Genomic DNA, 21,446 nt, shown 5'->3' with positions numbered 1-21,446 from the left:
ACTATTACAGAAGAGAAAACAACAGAATTTACTTTGGGCCAGATCAATGTGGCAGCAGAGTTTTCTATTACCTGTAGTATTCTGGAGTAATATTTTGCACGGTATCAACAGCTGCTCCAATACTGGACAGCCTTCATTATATTACCATACAATTCTAAACTTGCTGAAAATATACTTGAATAGCAGAAAATGTTGCTGGGTTGTCTTGTCCTTAGCTCTCATCCCTTTAAATTATTTTTTTTTGTACTATGGATTGTCTAGAAAATGTCTGAAAAATTGTGGGTATAGAAGTACTGTAGAAACACAAAGATAAATGAGAAATAGGAATTGCAGGAGAGACTGTATTCACAATTCACTCCACCAAATGTCAAAGTAAAAATAAGCAAGAAACAGGGAAAGCACAAACAGAAATGCTGTGAATTCAAAATTTGAAGTGTTGAAGCCCTGGAAAGTGTAATAAAATGTTTCTTGACTTTTCATTCTGGGAGACTAATTTTAATTCCTGTTCTTGCTGCTTTTCCATTTCTCAGCAGCTCCAGCAACCTTTATGACTACCCTTGAATTGAATAAGCTGGGATTTCATGTCACACGTGGACTGGAATAGGTCAAGTGCCTAACTCACAAAAAAAGTGTGATTTTTGAGCAGCCAGGGTGTGTTCTGTACTAGGAGGGGTATGTGGGAGCTTATTTCACCCACGCTGAGAGTGGATTGTGCTTCAAAGGACAGTGATGGAGACAGGATTCCAAACAGGGTTAGAGCAAAGATCTTCAGTGAGATGTGCTGAGATGGGGCTGCCTGCATTCAGTGCCGCTCTGGATCCTCCTGAGATGAGCAGTGCACTTGTAGTAGAATCAAACATTTATCACATGTGTATGTGTTTTCTGCTAAATGAAAGTACTGACATGACACTGACAAAGTCATGACCCGCCTGCCAAATTTGCACAGGGTGGGAAGAATCTCCCTTTGCTTCCAATACTGAGCAAGGGTGGGGAAAAGTTGGGTTCAATTCCAGGTGAGCCACAGGCTTTTTGTGTGAGGCAGCGTGGAAGATTTAATCTCACTGCACTTCAAGTGCTCATCTATGAAACAGGGATAATAATGCATCCTGGCCTCCTAGCAGGAGGTGAGGATAATTAATTAACTTCACACAAACATTGACATGGTAGGAATAATAAGGATGGCATGCTGTCTTAGGTAAAGACAGAGCGACACAGAAGTCAAACATCAAATTCACCTTGCATTAGTGCATTCCTTGGCGAGTTATTCCAGGTTTGCACTTATGTTGATAAGAGCAGAAGTTTGCCTTGGATATTGTTTTGACATGTTCATTTGGCAAACTGCATCAGAGTAAATTTTATTTTGTTGTTTGTGTTTTCGCTAGAGAATCTTTGCCTACTTAGAGATAAAATAAGAAATTAAGAAAATCATAGAATCATTTAGATTGGAAAAGACCTTTAAAATCATTGAGTCCAAAATGATTGCAGTGCAGGGTGCTCAGAAGCTTGTGCTCTCTTTCTCAGCTGATAAATGGCGGTGAAGATGTGCTGATATTCTACAATGACAGAGCATCCTTCCCAGTGCTGCTCCAGATGATGTGTTCAGAGCGAGACCGAGCTGACGAGAGCGGCCCCTTGGCCTATCACATCACTCTGGTGGAGCTGCTGGCCGCCTGCACCGAGGGCAAGAATGTGTACACAGAGATCAAGTGCAATTCACTGCTGCCCCTGGATGATATTGTCAGGGTAGTGACCCATGATGACTGCATTCCTGAGGTAAGATCCCTCATGGCAGGAGCAAGCAGACTTAGCATTTTTAGGAAGCAGACAATGTTTTGTTGTTATCATGCACTGACAAGTTGAATATTTGCACAGGGAATGGGCTGGGAATGGGTGGTGCTTCTTAAGGTGAATAAGTGAGAAAGGATAGACAGTATTTATTCCACAGAACATTCCTTGTCCTTAATGCATTGTTTGTCAGCTTTTCAGACACCTTCTTTTGGGTTTGTCCAGCCACTTGCCAGAGTTTAATGCACTCGTAACCTCTGACTGAAACTGTGAAGACCCAGCTGAATGTTGTGTTAAGCCAATGTTTTGCCATTGCCTGAATTTCTTGGAAATGATAGATAAAATTCTGTCCATGCTGAAGTCAGTGGGAATTTGGGTGAAGTCTCATTTTATTAAACTCAATTGCAGTCCGGCGAATATTTTTATTCACTGCAGATGAAGGCACAATTCTGTATGTGTCCTGCTAAAGTAGGACTGTGATATTATCTGGTGGGAAAATGGGGCTCAAGCAACAGAACTAGGGCTTGCAGGAGTTAAAACTCCCTCTGTGCCATGAAAATTGCCCTTGTGATCAAATGATCTTATTGCTAAAAAGAAATATGTTTGCTTTGCCCAAAAGTTCCCCTTAATATTAATTTCAACAGATGCTAATTAGAAAAAAAATCCCAAACAAAAGAAACCTAAAGGTCTGATCTGAGATTTGTCTTTACTGCATTAAACATATGGAACTATCTCATCTCCCTTGACCGTGCTAAGAAATTTTCAGTGCATTTGCATATGTTTATATTTAATCTATATACATTTTTGGGCACTGAGCATCCATTTTTATGCTGTGCACATGCAGACTTGTCATGCCAGAGAGGAGTCCTGGCATGTCCTCCTCCTAAGTCTTGTGCTGCCATTGCTGCAGTCCCAGTGCACCACAACCTTTCTCTGCCATTTAGATCCCAGATGCAAGTGCTGCATTAGGATTGTGGAAATACAGGGAGTTCAGTCCCAGCTCTGCCAAAGACTTTTTATTTTATATTTGGCAAGCCTGTCATAAGGCTTCAACCTACCATAGTCAACTGGCAAGTGCAGAGTGTCCTGCATTCTGACAACCTCTGGCTTTGGAGCCAGGCCTTGCTAGTCTTAATATCAGTTAAATACCAGAATCATTACTGGTTTGTCTTGTGGGGGTTTTGTCATTAGAATAAGGATGTTTGCAAAACCTTTCCATTTTTCTTCCTGTGGTCTTTCAGTAAACACATTAAGGCATGTGTTGCCCAGCTTCTCCCTAAATCTTCAGAACCAAACATGTGCATTATTATGGTTATGAATGTTTGTTAGTACTGGAAGGTTCATCTTTATTATTCAGTATTTTTGCAGATAGAAAACATTGCATTAATTGTTTTTACTGTTCCATTTCAGAGTGATTTTGTTTTTGCTGTTCCTGCAGGTGAAAATTGCTTATGTTAATTTTGTTAACCACTGTTACGTGGACACTGAAGTGGAAATGAAAGAAATCTATGCCAGTAACCATATCTGGAAACTTTTTGAGAACTTCCTTGTTGATATGGCAAGGGTAAGCTTCACCACGTGTTAAATATTACAGATTGGTCATGGGTGACAACTGAACTGGCAGTAACGGGGTTTTTTTGTGAACTTTTATTTTGTTAAGTATTTTTATTCGAAGTTGCCAATAGGATAAGTGTGGTTAGTTGGTTTGTTTGTTTAACAAACAGTCATTTCTATGATTTTATCATAATTTAACCTGCTAATTACTAGTAGCCTTCTCTTTCTAAAAGGGCATCTTGGAACCCGTGCCTTTCTCTTTTCTTTCTTTCTTTCTTGGGGGTGTGTACATGGTTGAGAGCCTGTATACATCTTTTGGGAAGGTGCATTAAATGTCATTATGGTGGTGACTAAAAAACCCTCCATCTGTAATCTCTTCCTTTATTCTGTTGTTATAGTGAGGATCAGGGATCAAAATCTTCTCTGGCTTATGTTCCTTCTTTAGTCTCTATTTTTGTCTTTCATTCTCCTGTCACTGCATTCCCATTGCTGATGTGAAAGGCAGGTGTAGAGCTGTGGTCCCTCAGAATACTAATTCAAATATAAATTACAGCTGCAAGGGGACAGGGCACAGTCATTACCACAGGCCTGCCCTTCCTGTGGTCCTCACTGAGCCTCATGGTGTCAGTACTTCTTGAATTAAAAATTTAAATTGCAAGTTGAATTAAGCTTCATTCCCAGGGATTTTGAAGGCAGAAAACAAGAACAATCTTATGACTTCCACAGGGATTAAATACAGTAGTAGAGCCATAAGGGGAAGCCAGTGTGATGTAATGATTATAGCCTGCACTACACATCCTTTTCTAGGAGGTTAATGCTTCTTGCCATTATAAATAATTACAATATTAATGACAAACAATGGTGTTGCTCTCTCTGCTCAAGAAGTAGAACCATGGATTTTGGGTTTTTCCCAGTCCATGGTCCATTACATTTTATAATACTTAAGTTCTCACTCCTTGCATTCTTCATTTCATTGAAATGAAGAGAAAAGATAAAGAATCTCAGTTCGGTCTTGCAGCAGACAATGATCCCAAAGTAATAGTGTGCCACAAAATAATTCCTGTGAGACCTATTAGGAGAAAATACAATGATTTTTGACTGAAAGAAGAAGGAGTACAAAGACTTACGCTGTGCAACAGTTATTGGGACCTGTTCATTTTTTTCAGTGAAACAGAAACCTTATCTATGGTTTATATGGTTGGAGTTTTTCTTTTGTGTTTTTTTTCTTTCCTTTTTTTTTGGTGTGTGTGTGTGTCTTTTGTTTTGGTTTTATTTTGGTGTATTTTTTTTAACCTTTTTATTTTACTGTTGGAGCAGGTTGAGGCAGGGATGTTTGTGCTCTCGTTTTTTTGGTGGGAGCCATTTTCAGCAGTAATTAGTCCTCTACAAACCCTCTTTTGTTGCTGCTTTGTCTCTGTGGTTGTGTTGCATAGTGAAAGCCCTCCTGGACAAGACCTGGGTTGAAAATTAAGATGAGAAACATCCTTGGAGGAGCATTCTGACTTTTAACCTTACTGGTTTTATCTCAAGAAGTATTTTCTTCTTTTTAATTCCCTTTCTGGGTTGCCCTTTCCTGACGTGTCCTGACCCTGACTTTCCAAACACACTATCCCTCCTCCCTAGCCCTTGAACATGGCCAATTTTCTGTGTCCCTGGGCTAGAAGCAGACAAGTAGAAAGAGGGCTCTGTCCAGGTTTCCTCTCATGAGCCTGGAGACAAGCTGCTCTGTGCTAAATGCTGGGGGCTTGTCCTGATGCTGGTGACCACTGAGCTTGTTTTCACACACCTCTCTCCTGAGAGAAATTAGACCCCAGGTCTTCAGAGGTGAAGAGGAGAAGTGCTGCATTTTGTGCGTGGGTGCTGTTGGCAAAATGCAGGTTTATTCTCCTCTCCTGCGAGTGTGTCAGAAGTGCTCTGGCCTGTCCTGCTCTTCAGCCATGGATAGCTGTATTTTCCAGGTTATGGAGTGTATTTGTTCAGATTTGGTGCTCTGGGGCCCCAACAGAGCCCAAGTGTTATAAATACATCAGCGTTCTGTAGCTATCAGGACAGTTAGAATGCTGTCAGCCTCATGAAAGATGCTACAGTAGCTTTCAAAGCATTTAGAAAAAGAGCCCTTTGATCCTCTGTGTTCCAGTGAGCTAAAAGGGATGCTTTTGCATGGGGGAAGGGGAAATGCTTTTCTTTTAGCTGCTACAAATGCCTGTCAGTGGGTGAGGTTGTGAGCTTTGAGCCTGTTATTGGAGAGCACCAAGGTGAAAGATGGAGAGTGTTATCCTCAGGTTGGATTCTTTCTGTTTTAGATATATATATTAAAAAAAAAAGTTACTGATTTTTAAAATCTGTTTCTGGATTGAGGAAGGAAATATTTAGTCCACAGCTGTCATTTTCCTTTCAACAACATGATACATTGCAAAGCAGCCACGAGGCGGATCCGTATAAACTGGGTTTGCCAAAAGCTGTCGTGCTTTCAAAGGCACCCTGCTTCCACAGCTTCTGCCAACCTACTTTCTGCTGGGTGTGACTTACAGCCTTACAGCTGAGCAAAGTGGGTGCTGCTCAAGGAAAGGCTTCCCTTTCCTGTGTGTGGCCCAGCTTGTGTAAGTCAGCAGCTGTAGTCTGAGCAGGATTAAAGACAAGAGCTGAGGATCTGACAGCTGTAAAGTCATCCTGGCTTTCTCCGCAGAATTTTTGAAGTATTATTCATGTGAGTTTTGGTCCCAAAGCCTCTTAAGGGGTTTTTAAACACTGCTTTCTCAATCCTCATCTCCATTTCATGCATTTCAGGTTTTTGGTTTTTTTCTTCCACGGAGGAAGATCTGTCAGTCCCCAAAGGGCAGAGGGATAAGAACAAATGAGAGGATTTCCAAATTCCTTCTGTGCTGGGAATTTTTCAGACCGGTGTTTGAGCAGAGGGGCATTCCCACATATGGCTCTGCCTTTCAGGCAGCTGAAGGGGAAAGCTTAAAAGTGTTCTGGAATTTAGTTTTGGTGATTTCTGCATTCATTGTGCTAGCACTGCACAGCTCCCTGTCTTCCTATTGGGACTGCAAGTGCTGAGCTCAGAGCCACTGGTTCCAGCCAAAATTGGCATGCAGATGAATTAAAAGCAAAAGAACTTCCAGAGATTTTTAGTTCTATGATCTCTTAAAAAACAAAAAACCAACAAGTTTTGATTATTAACTGAATCATTTACCTTCAGAAGGACTGCGGGTGTTGGTGGTGTCACACTTTTCCCAAAACAGAAGGGCTGATAAGTTTGCTGTTTCATTTTAGCCACTGTTGCTTCTCTGACCAAAATCTTTCCTGGGGTGATAAAAAAATGCACTCTGTGGAAGCATGGCTGATTTATCTGACACATTTTAGATAAGTAGACAAGCAAACTCCTCAAGATGCCTCATTTGTCTAGGTCTGAAGTTATCTTTGGTTATTCCTCTGCCTCTACATGACAATGTTTGTGTGCTAGACCCAAGGTGCTTCTGTGTTCCCCTGAGCTCTAGCATACCCTGAACACAGGTGCTTTTGGATGTCATGTCAGTAGAGCTTCTTAAAACATTCCTGGTGAAATTGCTGTCTTGTAGTGACAGTGGCAGTGTGTAATTAGAGAGAATCTTTGCCCTGTGTGAGATTCAGGTGCTGTGGCTTATCTCTCTGCTTCTGTCACCAACTTTTCCCTGTGACCTTAAGCAATTCAATCAGCTTCTCTGGACTCCCTATCCCTGAAGAGATGTAATGGTAAGTGTGTGCCACGCAGGTTTGGGGTTATGTATTAAATGCACAGATGGCAATGACTCCTATCCCTGGAATTTTTGTATACAAAATAAATTCTGCTTTTGCATAGATTCCCTAGAACATCATAGTCATCTCTGGCTTGTATAGATGAAGAGAAAACAACTCTGCATTCATTTCTTGTTAAACATGACTACAGCTGCTTATTTAAAGGCTGTTGAAGAGGTAGTATGACTACAGTCTGTACTATTTATTCGTTCAGTCTTGCCTTTCTCACTTTTTGGCTCTCTGTAGACTCCTTTCAGTACTGTGTACACTGACACATGCAAAGTCAACATGACTCTGTATAGATGTTCAAAAGTGTTGAAGAGAAATAAAGGAAATACTGAAGGATGTAATCCACACCAGTAATTTTTCCCTTTCTTTAAGTGTGACATCTTTATACAGCAACAAACTTTAAGTGTTGTACCAAAGGGAGTCTTCAGGAACCTTTTGTACAAATCTTCCCACTTCCTCCCACCATTCAATCATCCTTCTGTGCTCCAGAGCTGTCCTGGTATCATCCATTCCCTTCTTTCATTGTTTTAGCTTGGCTTCTGTATTTTTCCCATGTGGCTTCCCAAAGAAATGCTGCCTCTCTTCCAGTACCATCCTAAAGCCTGTTGGTATTGAGTGTGCTGTCTCCCTTCCTTCCCTCCTTAAACATTTTTCTTGCAAATGAGCTTCACGTTTTCCACCCAGTTGTGGTGATTAATTGTTGAGAGAAGCTAAATGTTGTATGAAATCTTTCTAACCTGAGTTATTTATGTCTCATCTGTCTCTGAAGCATCTTCCAACCAGCCCTGCAATGGGAGGAAAGGTCCATTTTCTTCTTGAATCTGTCTAAATGTGTAAGTGGCATGCAGTGTGCTGATTTAGGGGGATCTTTTCTTCATGGTGTGGGAAAGAAAAGGCAGGCAGCCAGAAAGAACTAGTTCAGAAGAGAAGGGTGGACCTCCAAGAAGAAAAATAAGCTATAATAAATCCAATTTCAACTCTAACATAGTTCTCTCTGATAGATACTATATAAAAATCCTTTGTTTTTACTTTAAGAAGAAATATCAGATGTGTTGTAATAAATACAAATAATGAAGCTTGCTTATTGGGGAGAACTAAATCTCATTGTTTCCTCCTCCTTCCCTGCAGGTTTGTAACACAACCACGGATCGTAAACACGCAGACACGTCTCTGGAGAAATATGTCACTGAGCCTGTCATGAGCATTGTGAGTGGCTTCTTCAATTCACCATTTTCAGACAACAGCACCAGCCTCCAGGTAAGGAGAAGAGACAGACAAATCAGCTATTCAGACCATGAATGAGATACCTTCTGCTACCTGCATAGGAATGCTGTCTCTTTTCATCCTCTTTTAATTTCTCTGTCCCCTTTCACGCCACTGACTTCCAGATTAATCCCTCTTTAAAACATTTAATTCTTCATTTTAGTCACTTGCATCTCCAGCCAGTAGACAGCTCAATGTGGTCAGAGTTAGTTCTGCCTCTTGTGAATCCATTGGAGGGGATATCCTTGTAGAAAAATCTTTGTGTGAGGGAGATGCTGTGTCCTGTAACAGAAGGGACACACACCTGAGAATGGGAAAAACTCCTCTGTCTTTATGCTGTGTACTGTGTTTGCTTGATATTGGTAGCAATCTAAGGAAACATTGCAGGATTTGGCCTTTTTAGAGGTGCAGCATTGATTTCTGCTCCTGCCAGACCTAAAGATCAAAGAGAATTTAATGGAGCCATAACATGAGTCTACAAGCTAAAACCCCCTTGGTTTACGTTGTGTCAAACCCTAGGGCAGCTGTGAGGAGATCCTTAAGGGTAAAATCATGTGCTTGTTTTTGTTTCCAGACACACCAGCCTGTTTTTATTCAGCTGCTGCAGTCTGCTTTCAGAATTTACAATTGTACCTGGCCAAACCCAACACAGAAAGCCTCAGTGGAGTCCTGTATCAAGACTTTGGCTGAAGTGGGTAGGTGCCAGGTTTTACTTTGATTATTACTCTTTGTGTTTAAAGATCAGACTTGAAGTTTAACAAATTTTAATTTGACTCTACCATCCTGAAGTTGTGTCAGTAGTGATTTCAGAAATCCCACTTTCTGAGGCTAAATACTTCCTTCTTTTATAACCTGTTCAAACCTGCCCCATCAAATAGGGTTGTTAGGGTGAAACTGGTAGGGCAGAGGGATGAGTTTGCTATCGAGTGCTGATTGAGCTTTCAGCCATCAATTTTAATTTGATGGTTGAAACTCTTGAAGATTTTAACTTTTTAATATCAAACAAGTTATGATATTAAATCACAACATAAGCAAAGGCATCCCTGTTAAAATACATTTTTAAAAACTTCTTATCCTACATTTAAAAAAAAAATTCTTCACCAGAACATAGCTAAGACTGGCAAAAGTTAATTAAGTTAAATTTCTATAAATATGATTTTAAAGTCTTCTGCCATTCTATTCTGACAGAATAAAGGATTATTCAATGTAGTTTCCAATTGATTGCTTGTAGAATAAGTTTCTGCTCACTGGGAATGAAAGCTGAGTAGAGGCAGAGATACACAGAAACTGGCTAAATTCTATTGTTGATAGATTTATTAAAAAGTATTAATAAATAATGATGAAACAATATGAGAGGGTACTAGAGCCACCTGCAGCACTGTAACAATCAACTGTAAATTTAGATTTTTGGAACAGCCTTACAGAAGTATCATTTAACATTTTAGCCAAAACATCTCATTAACTTTCTGTGTGAATGTGAATAAGCAGTTACCTAAAAATTTAGCAACCTTCAATTGTTTTATTTGCTGTGCAAATGATTTAATTAGGGATCCATCTGGCAAACAAACTTTGGAAGTTGAAGACATTTTATTTCCTTAATGCTATAGCTACTACAGTCTCACATAAAGCTCCATCTCTACAAATTCTTGTTTGTGTGTTTAACACTTATCCCCTTGCTCTTCTCTGGCATTTCTGGAAACAGTCGTCAATAAATTACTTCCTTTGGGAGTCTGGGGAAAGGGGGAGAAATAGGGCAGGTGAGAGTAGGTTTGAGACCAACCATGCTCTCTGTGTGCTTGTAGGCAGCTCAATGTCTTCATTTCTGTAGAGCTGCATCTGAAATAAAATTCCAGCTCAGAGAGGTTGTTGTGTTATCTCATCAAGATGAGGCTGTTTGGAGGCATCTGAGCATGGGTTTATTTTCCATTTGGCTACGTGCCCGCAGCACACAGCTGATTCTAGCCTGAAAAATTCCCAGCAAATTCCAGCGATGCAGAGCTCTGCTGATTGCTGGATGAGTCAGGCCAGGGTCTCACTGGGCTTTCTTTTCTCCCAAGGAGCATGTGCTAGGACAAGAACAAAAGTTCTCAGGTTGCACCAGGGGAGGTTTAGGTTGGGTGTTAGGAAAAATTTCTTCACGGAAAGGGTTGTCAAGCACCGGAACAGGCTGCCCTGGAAAGTGGTTGAGTCATCATGCCCTGGAGGTACTTAAAAGACCATGTAGATGTGGCACTTAGAGACTTGGTGCAGTGGTGGACATGGCACTGTTAGGTTAGTGCTTGGACTCTATCTTGAAGGTCTTTTCCAACCTAAATTATTCTATGATTCTGCCCGGTTGAGACAGACAAGCTGAACTTGTCCCCACAGCAGCCTGAGAGGAAACCACAGGTCACCCTAAGGGGATGGCAGATCCAGCTTCATGTCAGGTGTGCCAACACGTGAAAGGGCTGGTGGGCTTTGCTGGGCAGTCCTCTGTGTGCCTCTTGTTTCTGGGGGCTCCAGGAATGGCTGAAGTCTGGAGTTTGCTTCAGATATGTGACTTTGTATCCTATTTGTGGAACTCAGTTTCTACCTCCACTACAGTCCTTTCTTTCATTCTGTTTTCTTTTTTCTGGAGATGGTTTAGAGTTGGTTTGGTTCTTTTTAAGTAAGCTCTTGTGCTATCCTATGGGTCCAGGCTCCTTCTTGCTCCTCTGGCTTCCCACCCATGGGCCCCCAGCCATGCCTTGGGTACTCTCAGGTGTAGCAGAGCTGAGCTGCCACTGAAGGGCATCACTCTGTGTCCTGCTCTGGGGCTTCCCTGCAGCAGGAACTGCCAGGCTGGGAACCCCTGGGGTGCCATGGGCTGGCAGCCTCAGAGCAGCTCTGCTGATTTCCTTGCCCATATCCTAACAACTGTTCAGGGATTCATCACTAATAGCAATATCCAGCATGGTAAAGTTACATTGTGTCAGACAATTGCCACGTTTTTATTGAGTGGTTTATTTTGACAGTGCAGAAGGGAAGAGGTGAGGGGGATTTCCCCAAAGAGCAAGGTAGCTGGAGAAGAAGTGGAGGCAGAGTTTTTGCCAAACACGCCTGTGCAAAACTTGCCTGGCCAGCAGAGATTTTAACAGCGGGTGATACTCAGTGTTCTTAGGCACGGTGACAGACATGTCTTGCCTGGGCTAATGGAGTAGGCCTGTTCTTCTCTGTGCAAATATTTGGAAAAAATGCCCCAGCTAGGGATACCAGAGGCTTTTACAGCCAAGGCCCTTCTGTGATTGCAGTGTGTGCTTGGTGCCTTTCTCTGTCGAGTGTTCCTCTGCCCAAAATGATGCCTCACTTTGAGAAGCCAGAGGCATCTTCCATAATACAATACAAACATAGCAACCTTCTGTGCCTCTTCTGTTGGTTGCATATGTGGACACTTTTTTCCCCTTTTCTGACTTGAGAATCTTACAGCTTTAATGTTAGGGCCTTTGTGTTTCACAGCAAGGCTTTAAAAAACCTCCAAAAAGATTTTGCCTGTATCAGAGAGATTGAGTATTGGACAGATTTACAGCAGGGACCAAAGATTTCTGAGGGAAAATAAATGGAGTATAGACCTGAAAGAACAAACATGATTTTTTTTTTTTTTTTGGTGTCATTGCCCTGGATTTACAAATGAATCTTAGGGGAAGAAAGAAAGATCATACACAGATCTCCCATGATATCAAAGATCCATATAATGACACACTTTCAAAATGACACACTTGAGAGCAAGTTTAAGCAACATACACTCTGCTCAGAGCTTCCTGGTTTGTTGCTGGCAGGTGGATGCAAGCACTGCCTCAAGAGCTTCAGATCATTACATCTACTTTCTGATGAGCACTGTAAGGATGTGTGTTACCTTCCAGGTCAACAAAAGGATATCTCACAGAAGCTTATTTTTTTATAACCCTGGTACTTCAACTCCACTTTACCACCAGGGAAAAACTGCATAAGCTTTTCAAGCCTCACTTGCTGCTTTGTCTCCAGGCACTTTTCTGCCTCCAGTTCAGCAGGAAGCGTAGAGGCTTGCTCCTCTTCTTCAGCAGATCCCTCTCTGAATCCAGGAGGTTTGGAACACAGAAATCAATGTGCACCAGGTTTCTATTGCCCAGGAAACTTTTGGCTACTTGGCCTGAGTAGAAACACTTGTGAAATTACATTTTTTATATGTGTATATATATACACACACACACACGCATACAGATATATATATGTATGTGTGTGTGTGTCTATGTGTGTGTGTGATTTGTTCGCATGGATTTCTGAAGCAGGTTACCACACTGGTGAGAATGAACACATACATATATCACTTTTGGCCTTTTCTCTTTTATTACCTAAGACTGAGCTTTTACTTGAAAATACAGTCCAAAAAGTGAATAATTAAAACAGCTCCTATCTCCCTGGTAAAATAGCAACAACTGAAAAATACCTAGACCTTTTTGAAAACAGAGGAAATAAGACATCCAACAATTTAATTTATTTCAAATGAATTCATTATCAAAGTACTTTTAGTTCATGCATTTTATGATCTTTGCAAGGTTAAGAAGGATGGAGGCCAGTCTCAAAGTCTGCATTTTAAACCAGCTACTGTCATTCTCTAAAGATTGGAGAATATCACCTCTCCTCAGAACCAAAGATTGTATATCTTAAATTACATATCCTAGATGGTATTGAAGCAGGGTCTTTCCTGACCAATCCTTCACGACCCATGCAAAGAACAATCTTTGCTTCTTAATTAAGGCAGCAATTCTTGTATCTTCACTCTGAGCATCAGTTTTCTGTTACAGGGGTAAATTCAGTTGTTTTACACTCTTGTCTCTCTAGCATCCATTCGTTTTCTCCATTATGTTTTAAAAAATTGAATCTTTCCTCTGGTACTGTGTCTATCCCAAGGATATGGTCTGTCTGTGACTGTGCTGTGGCCACCAATAATGAAATAATTGGAATTTCCCAGATGAGTAAACAGTGCCAGCTTGGAACCTGCATTTTGTTACACTATGTCTCTTGGCAGACCCTTTAAAAAAAAATCTGTTAGCAAGCCAAATTGCATTAGTCACTATCAGATTATGTTCTAGGATGCTGTGGAGGAGAAGCAAGAGGAGAATTCTTGTTTCCATCCTACCCAATTTGAGGTGAGCCCTGTAAGATTGCTATTTCCTAAGTTCCAAGCTGGAACAGGTACAGAGGAAGCACTGCTGGGGTGGTCAGGGGAAAGGAGGACTCTGTTACAGGAAGGGAATTCAGAACCCCCACATGTTTTGCTTAGCAAAACACAGACCTGTGTTGTTGCTCTTTAAATGTACTTAAGAAGATAAATAGTCACAGAGACGTTTAAGCTGAAGGACAGTGCTGACCCCAAACCAACTGGACATAAATTACGCTAGGTTGTAAATAACCTAAATAAATTTAGATTGTAAATCAGAGGATTAGAACCCACTTTGGAAGGATGTCCTTGGTCAGTGGGCTGAGAGAAGGCAGAGGGAGGAGGAATGGCAGATAAGCTGCCATCATTTTAAATGGGGCTCAATAAATTTTTCTAGAGTTATTAAAGAGCATGGGTTGTCTGTAACAGAGAGCAGATGGTCTGAAGGTGTACTGAAGTCCTTTCTAGTTGAGTATTTATTCCCTACTTTAAAGTCACCCATACCTCCTTGTACAGAATAAAAAAAAAACCTCTCCTCTGGTTCTTCTTTGGCCATGCTTTTATGCCCTCTAAAGCCCTTTACTTTTCCCTGACAAATTACAAATAGGAAATATTAAACATAAAATCTGGGTCACATTTTGTTGCTTCTTTGAAATTATTATGTGTATTTCAATGTTCATATAGATGAATTTTCATATAACAATTTCTTTCAGTCCTGAAAGTATGTTTATTTCACTTCCCATTTGAATTTTAAAATCTTTCTTCCATTTTATAAAAAGCTAGACCTTCATTTTCAATTTTTAGTTCAAATAAAATAATTATCCTGTTGTTACTTTTTTGACAGCAAGAAGAATACATTTCAGATGAAGCACATATTTTATTCTATTTTAACTGTTTGTGTTTCCCTAATTGCAAGAAAAATTCAATGATGATCTTTTTACAGGCTGATAAATATTTTAGCGTAGATTTTCTGTTGGAAAAAAACATCCAACTGAAGGGTACAAGATTGGCAGGTTTGTGCCTTGTCTACACAAAGCTTTTATTTCCCTTAAAAAGTCTTGCTGTTGCTAGCATTAGTGTCTCTCCATCCGAATGCATTTGTTAAGCAGTCAGTAAATGATTAAGGAGCTGGAGGGACTGATTTATGGAACAAAATTAATTGAACTAAATATGCATCACTCTGTTACGTGACAACTGGGAAGTGTGGGAGAACATGATAGAGCTGTCTGCGACTACCAGGGGGTGTAAACTGGGAGCAGAGCCGAGGATTCACAGCCAGGTACAGCTGGGGCTTTTTCCTGACCCAGACTGCCTGGCACACTCCTCCTAGAGGGGCTCTGAGGGACCAAATGCCTGTGTGTCCCCCTGAAAACCCACACCAGGGATGCTTCAGGGTTAATTAGCTGTGAAGCCACCACACTCTGGTGTGTTCTGTATATACTGCAAAAGCTAATGGAGTGACATTTAAAATGAGGGAGCAGTAGGTGGAAATAGCGAGAACAGCGGGATTCCTTATGGCAAGATAGATTATTCTGCAGAATGGGCAACCAAGGAAAATTACAGGCAAGGGCCACTTCCTGGAAATCCTTAGGACTGAACTGCTCCTCAGACACAGGCAGCAGCACAGTGAAAGGATGGTACTTCAGGAGGCATGCCTGAAATAGGTCCAATTGCTGTGCTCCTGTGAAGAGAACTACATGCAGGTAATTTAACAAAATAACACCTGGGCCCATTTCAGCCTCTCTGGGAGCAGCTGGACTGTGCTCCTGGGACTTGGCTGGAGCTTGCTTGTCAAAGTGCCTTGATTTTTACCTCCTTGATTCTTGGCATTCCTGGTGCCCTTTTCTTTTGAGTCTTTGAGTACTACTTCATTGTTTAAGCAGTAAGGGGGAGGAAAGCTGCTGATCACTGGATGCCCACAGACCCATCCAGCACAGGGCAGGGCATTTTGCTGGGAGCTGGCTGAATTTGCAGTGCTGTGTTTCTTACCACTGCCATGGGTTGTGTTTGCTCTCTTGTCTTGGCTCCTCTTGGCTCTCTTGCTGAGAGATAATTGGGAGCAGCAGATTGAGAGTTAGTAGTTTTAAAGGATTTCCCAGAAATTCCATCTCCTCTGACACTGGCAAAATGGTGCTGTATATTCAGGATGTAATTAGCCCTGTGCACAGTGCCCTAGGTGGGAAATGGGCACTGTATAAGCCTGGGACATGCCCTCCACTGCAGGGCAGAATTTACCTGTGCTGAAGACATCACAGAATCACACAATATTCTGAGCTGGAAGGGACCCACAAGGATCATTGAGTCTATCCTGGTAAGTATCCTGCTGGATACTTTTGTACAGACAGCCACATAGCTTTTTCCCAAATTAATCAGATGAAAGACAGAATTTTACCCTGTCTTGGCTCCTTTGTCTACCAGCTCTAACCATACTTTGCAAGTTTGAGTGCTGTCCAAAAGTATTTCTAAGTGGAACAAAAATAAACATGCTTTTAAATATTTGATGTTGATACTTTAAGGGAGATTGACACATTTTGAAGAGGAAAGCAGCCTACAACACCTAAATTAAAAATAAATATTTATGTTCACATTTGTTCATCAGCTTTCCAAAATGTAAAAAATATGTTTCATGTAGTTTTAAATAATGAAATGTGAAACAAATGAAAGATAAACTTTCTACAAGCTGAAAAGAAATAAGAAGACAAAGGCTTTGTTTATAGCTTAGACTTCAACAGTGCCCTTTGACAACCAATACAAATCTTAATTACAAATGGAATTATACATGTAAGAACTGCTCAAAACAAAGGAGTATTTTTTTTCTCTCTCTGGTTTTCTTTGTGATAGTTTTAATTAGCTCCAACTCTTTGAGCAATCATAGTCCTTGACTGCTCCTCAGACACTGATGGAAGTTGTTAACTTCAAATGGCATCTCTAGGACAGCAGAAGTCTGGGTTTTCCTCTGAACAGTATGCTCCCCATTGCTAAATTTATTCTTCGATATATCAGGATTCTGCATACATTCCACTTAATTGAGAAGTGAGCATTGTCCAATAGCATTCCAGTGATTGACATTAGGACACAATAAATTGGATTAATAGGCTGCAGCACCCTACCCACCCTGGCAGAACCTTATTGGACTTCTGTAGTAAAGCAGGCAGCAACAGGGCAAATGTGTTTTGAAAAACAGCCCAGCTGAATTACATGGAAAAACAATCATTAGAAATAATGGCCAGCCATACATGGCATTTTCCACGTGTTAATCAGGAACTTGCCTTCAAAACAAATGGAGAGTGGAAAGGAGAAGTCAATTTGTGTCTTCCCAGCTTAACCTATTTTTTTTTCAATTCCCTGTGGCCAACCATTTAAAAGAAAGTGCCTACCAGAAACAAATCTAGAGATTCTCTTCCACCCAGTGGAACAGCCTGATCCATGGGGGAAGCCCCAGTCCTGCATCACGATCCAACCTTGCAGTGGGAAGAGAGGAAGGTGCCCTGAACCTGTGGGATCCATTAAAGGGAAGAGAGGCCCATGACAGAACGCCCTTGCCACAGTCTCTGAGGCTGGGGGTTGAGGTGTCACAGCCAGATTTAGGTTTATAATAAAAGCTGTCGTTTCAATCTAGTCCTGAGGGAAGAGAAAGTTTGTGCCTGGGATCTGTGACTCACTGTGCTTGGCAGCACTGCAGCCTTCATTCATCAGAGCTGTGTGGTGCCTCTGCCTGCACGTCCTCCCTGGGGCTGGAGGCATGGGCTGCTTGGGACAGAAGGGCACCTGCTGACTTCACAGGTTCAGGACATAAAGCTGGATGAATTTTAGAGCTGGGAGGAAGAGGTGGAGTATTTTTGATGCCTTCCTCCACTGTGGAAAGCGTGTTAGTGAGGAATAGTGGGGAAATGCCTCAGAGAAACATTGTGCAGAACTGCAATTTGGGCTCATTGCTTTTAGAATTTCAGCTTGTTTCAATAAGGAAAACTGAAAAATTACTTATTATTGGTCATTATTACAAATGGATTAGAACTGTTCCATTCTATTTTTAAGTTTTTTTCAAACATAAGCTGTGCCACAGAAATTAAGTGAAATGACATGGAATACAGAGTGTAATCACTGGAACATAACCTGATCTTTCAGAGATATTGATCATAGGCTCACAGAAGGGTTTGGGTTGAAAAGGACTTTAAACAGCATCCAGCTCCATCCCCTACCATGGGCAGGGACACCTTCCACTATCCCAGCTTGCTCAGAGCCCCATCCAGCCTGGCCTGAAACGTTTCCAGGGATGGGGCAAACTTTTGTTTATTGGTTGAATTTCAGACTGCTCATGCTGAGCCAGAGAACAATGTCAGTCTGATCTCCAGTGGAATGGAAAGGAGCAGCTAACACAGAGAATTTACTGGGGGAGAGGGCAGATAGCTTCTAACGCTGCCTTTCAACCTTCCTTTTCAAACAACAGTTTAGGATGCCATAGTAGTTTAATAGTGGATGCCCTGCAAGAATTCCTCCAAGTCTATTTTCAGTTTTTTATTCTGATACTCTCTCTATTGTCATTTCCTGCCTCTAAAGTCTAAAAAGAAAAAAAAACCAAACAATTTTGAGCTATTGATTAATTTTTTTAACTATTAGTTAGGCCATCAGGTGTTTATTAACTACTGGATATATTGCAGTGGCATCCAGGCACCGTCCAGGAATCCAGGGTTTAGCAGTATAGGAAACTCAGAGAGAAGGAGACAGTCTTTTCCAAATTTAATTTGTATGCACTTGGTTCCTCAAGGTCTTCACAAGAGGAATATACAGTAAAGCAACAGAGAGTACTTGGGATAAATTGGATAAATGTGCATATGTCCACTAGAAAGAAAAATTTCAGAATTTGCTTCTGAATAGAGTAAAACTAACTGTTGAAATAACACATGCTCCTTTTGTTACTCTTATTAATATCTCTGGATTTTTTTTCAAGTTAGTAGAAAAATTATTCTGTTTAAAAAAAAATCTGTGTCTGTGAAAATATATACTAGAAATGATTCTCATCTCATTTAAAATAGTACACCTTGCTTTCTTTAATTAGATTATGGCTGATTTCTACCATTTAGGTACCCTTATTTTTAAGGGTTCTTATTTTTAGGATCCTTATTTTTAAAACCTGTTGAAGCAATATCACCCTGCCCCTTAACTTCAACGAGATCAGGCTGTTGCATGCCACGATCTCTATAAGAATTTCAAATTTTGCCACTGTAAATGTCTTGTGTTTTTCCTTCCTATTAAAGCAAAGAACCGTGGGATTGCGATTCCAGTGGATTTGGACAGCCAGGTGAACACCTTGTTCATGAAGAGTCACTCCAACATGGTGCAGAGGGCGGCCATGGGCTGGAGGATGTCAGCCCGCACTGGACCTCGCTTCAAGGAAGCTCTTGGTGGGCCAGCCTGGGATTACAGGAACATCATTGAGAAACTGCAGGTACAGAAATAGCAAATGGCTTGGGCAGCAGTGGCACTGCAGGTATTTCACGTGTGCCAGGTGTGGAAAACACCAGAGACAGGCCCAGTGCATTTTTAGTGCTGGATGAGAGGAGCCACTGCACTTCTGTGTGGGGATGCCTGCAAAGGCTCAGCTCTTCAAGATCAGTATTTGGTGCTGCAGAAGTCAGAGAGGGGTAGGAGGTATCACAGAATGAGCTGAGCTGGAGGGGTCCCATGAGGATCATTGAGTCCAACCTCTGACCCTGCACAGGACACCCCAACAATCCCACCCTGTGCATCCCTGAGAGCGCTGTCCAAACGCTCCTGGAGCTCTGGCAGCCTTGGGGCCGTGACCATTCCCTGGGGAGCCTGTTCAGTGCCCCAGCACCCTCTGGGGGAAGAACCTTTCCCTGATACCCACCCTGACCCTGCCCTGACACAGCTCCAGCCGTTCCTGGGTCCTGTCCCTGGTCACAGAGAGCAGGGCCTGCCCCTCCTCTTCCTCTCCTGAGGAAGCTGCAGAACTGCTGTGAGCTCTGACCTCAGTCTGCTCTTCTCCAGCTGAATAGACCAAGTGCCCTCAGCTGCTCCGTGTGTGGCTTCACCTCCAGGCCCTTCACCATCTCCAAATCTCTCCTTTGGACACTTAGATTGTGATGCCCAAAACTGCACACAATATTTAAGTTGTGTTCTCCTTGAAGTTCTCCACAGAGCAGCATCTCCTTTCTGCCTTTTGATGGCCATGTGTCCTGTTCTCGCTGCAGAGGAGATACTGGGGGTTCTAGATCATGTTTGTGTCACTGGAGATTGCCATGAGATGGAGATCACCTTGTTCATGTAGAGCCTAAACAGCAGCAGGGGTTTATGACCTGAGAAAACAGCAGGACCCAGACAAATGCAGGGACCCTAAACACCAAGGACACACCTGAGGTGACACATTAACTGTGTGTGGTGAGCATTGTTTATCCAGCACACCATCATCTTAACTGTTGCCGCAGGTTTTGTGAGCGCTACAGCAGAGGAGAAATTTGAAAGAGAGTAACAATGGGCACCTTCTCTCCCTTGCCCTGTGTGAGGAATGGTGTGAAGAAAGGCTTGAGGAGGCTTTACAGCCACTCTGGGCTGCCCAGGGCTCTTGCAGCTGGGCATCCCACAGGGCAAAGCAGTGCATCATAGCAAACTGTGCGACTCCACAGCACGTTGCTGTAGTTCTCCTGCAGTTATGGATGTCCTCCTGTGTCCCCCAGGACGTGGTGTCCTCCTTGGAGCAGCAGTTCACGCCCATGATGCAAGCCGAGTTCTCAGTGCTGGTTGATGTGCTGCACAGCCCAGAGCTCCTGTTCCCCGAGGGCAGCGATGCCAGAATAAGATGTGGCGCTTTCATGTCCAAGTAAGTGGCGTGCAGAGGGGCCTGGTTGCTTCTTTGGGAAAAAAGATGGCAGGGTTTTAACTTTTTCAACAGCATTTACCTCTGGTTTACAGCAGAGACTTAACCATGCAGGTGACCAAGTTTACTGTTGAAAGCTTAAAGTGAGGTCTTTCGATCCATATTTTATATTTCTCAACAGTTTTGTTGTCTGGAGAGCATAGAGCGAGAAGGGTTTCTTGCCTTACCTGCTAGAAATGGGATTTTAGTGGCTTGTTAAAATTGTGGCAGGCTCAGCCTACTTCTGTTTTCTCAATGGGCTACTTTTGCTATTACATTTTACCAAATCTACAACAGAAACTTAGATTTTCCATAGCAGAATTTTCAAGAATTCATAATGAAGCAGTGGGCTGCTCAAGGCTCGTGGGTTTTTTGTTAAATTTTTTTTGGTACAGCAAATTGATATTTTTATTTTAAACTACCAACAGCTCTTGGAAAATACATTTCACTGGGACCCCTATCTGGTCTTGAATTACTAGATGTTTTATTTGCAGTCTGTGCATTGGAATAGAGTCTTGCAAATTTTTTATTAGTCCTGAAGTGAGATGCCCTCCCTGCCCTTGAGAAACTATAATTTAAACAGAGATAACTTGGGGGAAATGAATGCATTTGGCAGCTCTCCTGATTCCTTGGGTATTTGCATATTCTGCAGAAGTTGCATTATAACAATATGCTTTATATGTTTGGAAAAATTAAAAAAATAAAAATTCAATTTTGATATTATCTCATCCCATGTCCTCTGTCCAAACTCCTGTTTGAAGCCAGCATCAAAATGCAAAAAAAAAAAAAAAATCCCAAAACCTGTCCAAGGTCTTCAGATTTCCTCCCTTCCTATTTTCACAAACATTTCTCCAGCAATGTGTGAACCAGTGCAAGGACCTGTGCACAGATCTGTTCTGCACAAAGACAGAAAGGCTGCTTCTGGTATCGGCTTCAGCTGACTCAAATCCAAACTCCTGTCACAGTCATAGCTAGAGACAGAAATGGACCTTGTTTTCTGGCTTGTCAAGTGGTTGTGTGAATGTAAAC

At 41.8% G+C, this 21,446-nt stretch overlaps 1 protein-coding gene across 5 annotated transcripts in view; it reads left to right on the top strand.

The window, feature by feature from the left end:
- Positions 1 to 21,446, top strand: part of ITPR2 (inositol 1,4,5-trisphosphate receptor type 2) — a 241,879-nt gene that overhangs the window by 108,086 nt on the left and 112,347 nt on the right. For all 5 annotated transcript variants that reach the window (XM_030959744.1, XM_030959743.1, XM_030959741.1 and 2 more), the window contains 6 exons: positions 1,522 to 1,773; positions 3,224 to 3,349; positions 8,254 to 8,382; positions 8,963 to 9,083; positions 18,799 to 18,989; positions 20,239 to 20,381. In XM_030959744.1, coding sequence (XP_030815604.1) covers positions 1,522 to 1,773; positions 3,224 to 3,349; positions 8,254 to 8,382; positions 8,963 to 9,083; positions 18,799 to 18,989; positions 20,239 to 20,381 — 962 coding nt within the window. The remainder of the gene's footprint in view (positions 1 to 1,521; positions 1,774 to 3,223; positions 3,350 to 8,253; positions 8,383 to 8,962; positions 9,084 to 18,798; positions 18,990 to 20,238; positions 20,382 to 21,446) is intronic.

This window comes from Camarhynchus parvulus, chromosome 1A (assembly GCF_901933205.1).
Source record: "Camarhynchus parvulus chromosome 1A, STF_HiC, whole genome shotgun sequence".
NCBI lineage: Eukaryota > Metazoa > Chordata > Aves > Passeriformes > Thraupidae > Camarhynchus > Camarhynchus parvulus.
The sequence above is the reverse complement of the archived record's forward strand: the minus strand, read 5'-3'. Positions and strand labels throughout refer to the sequence as shown.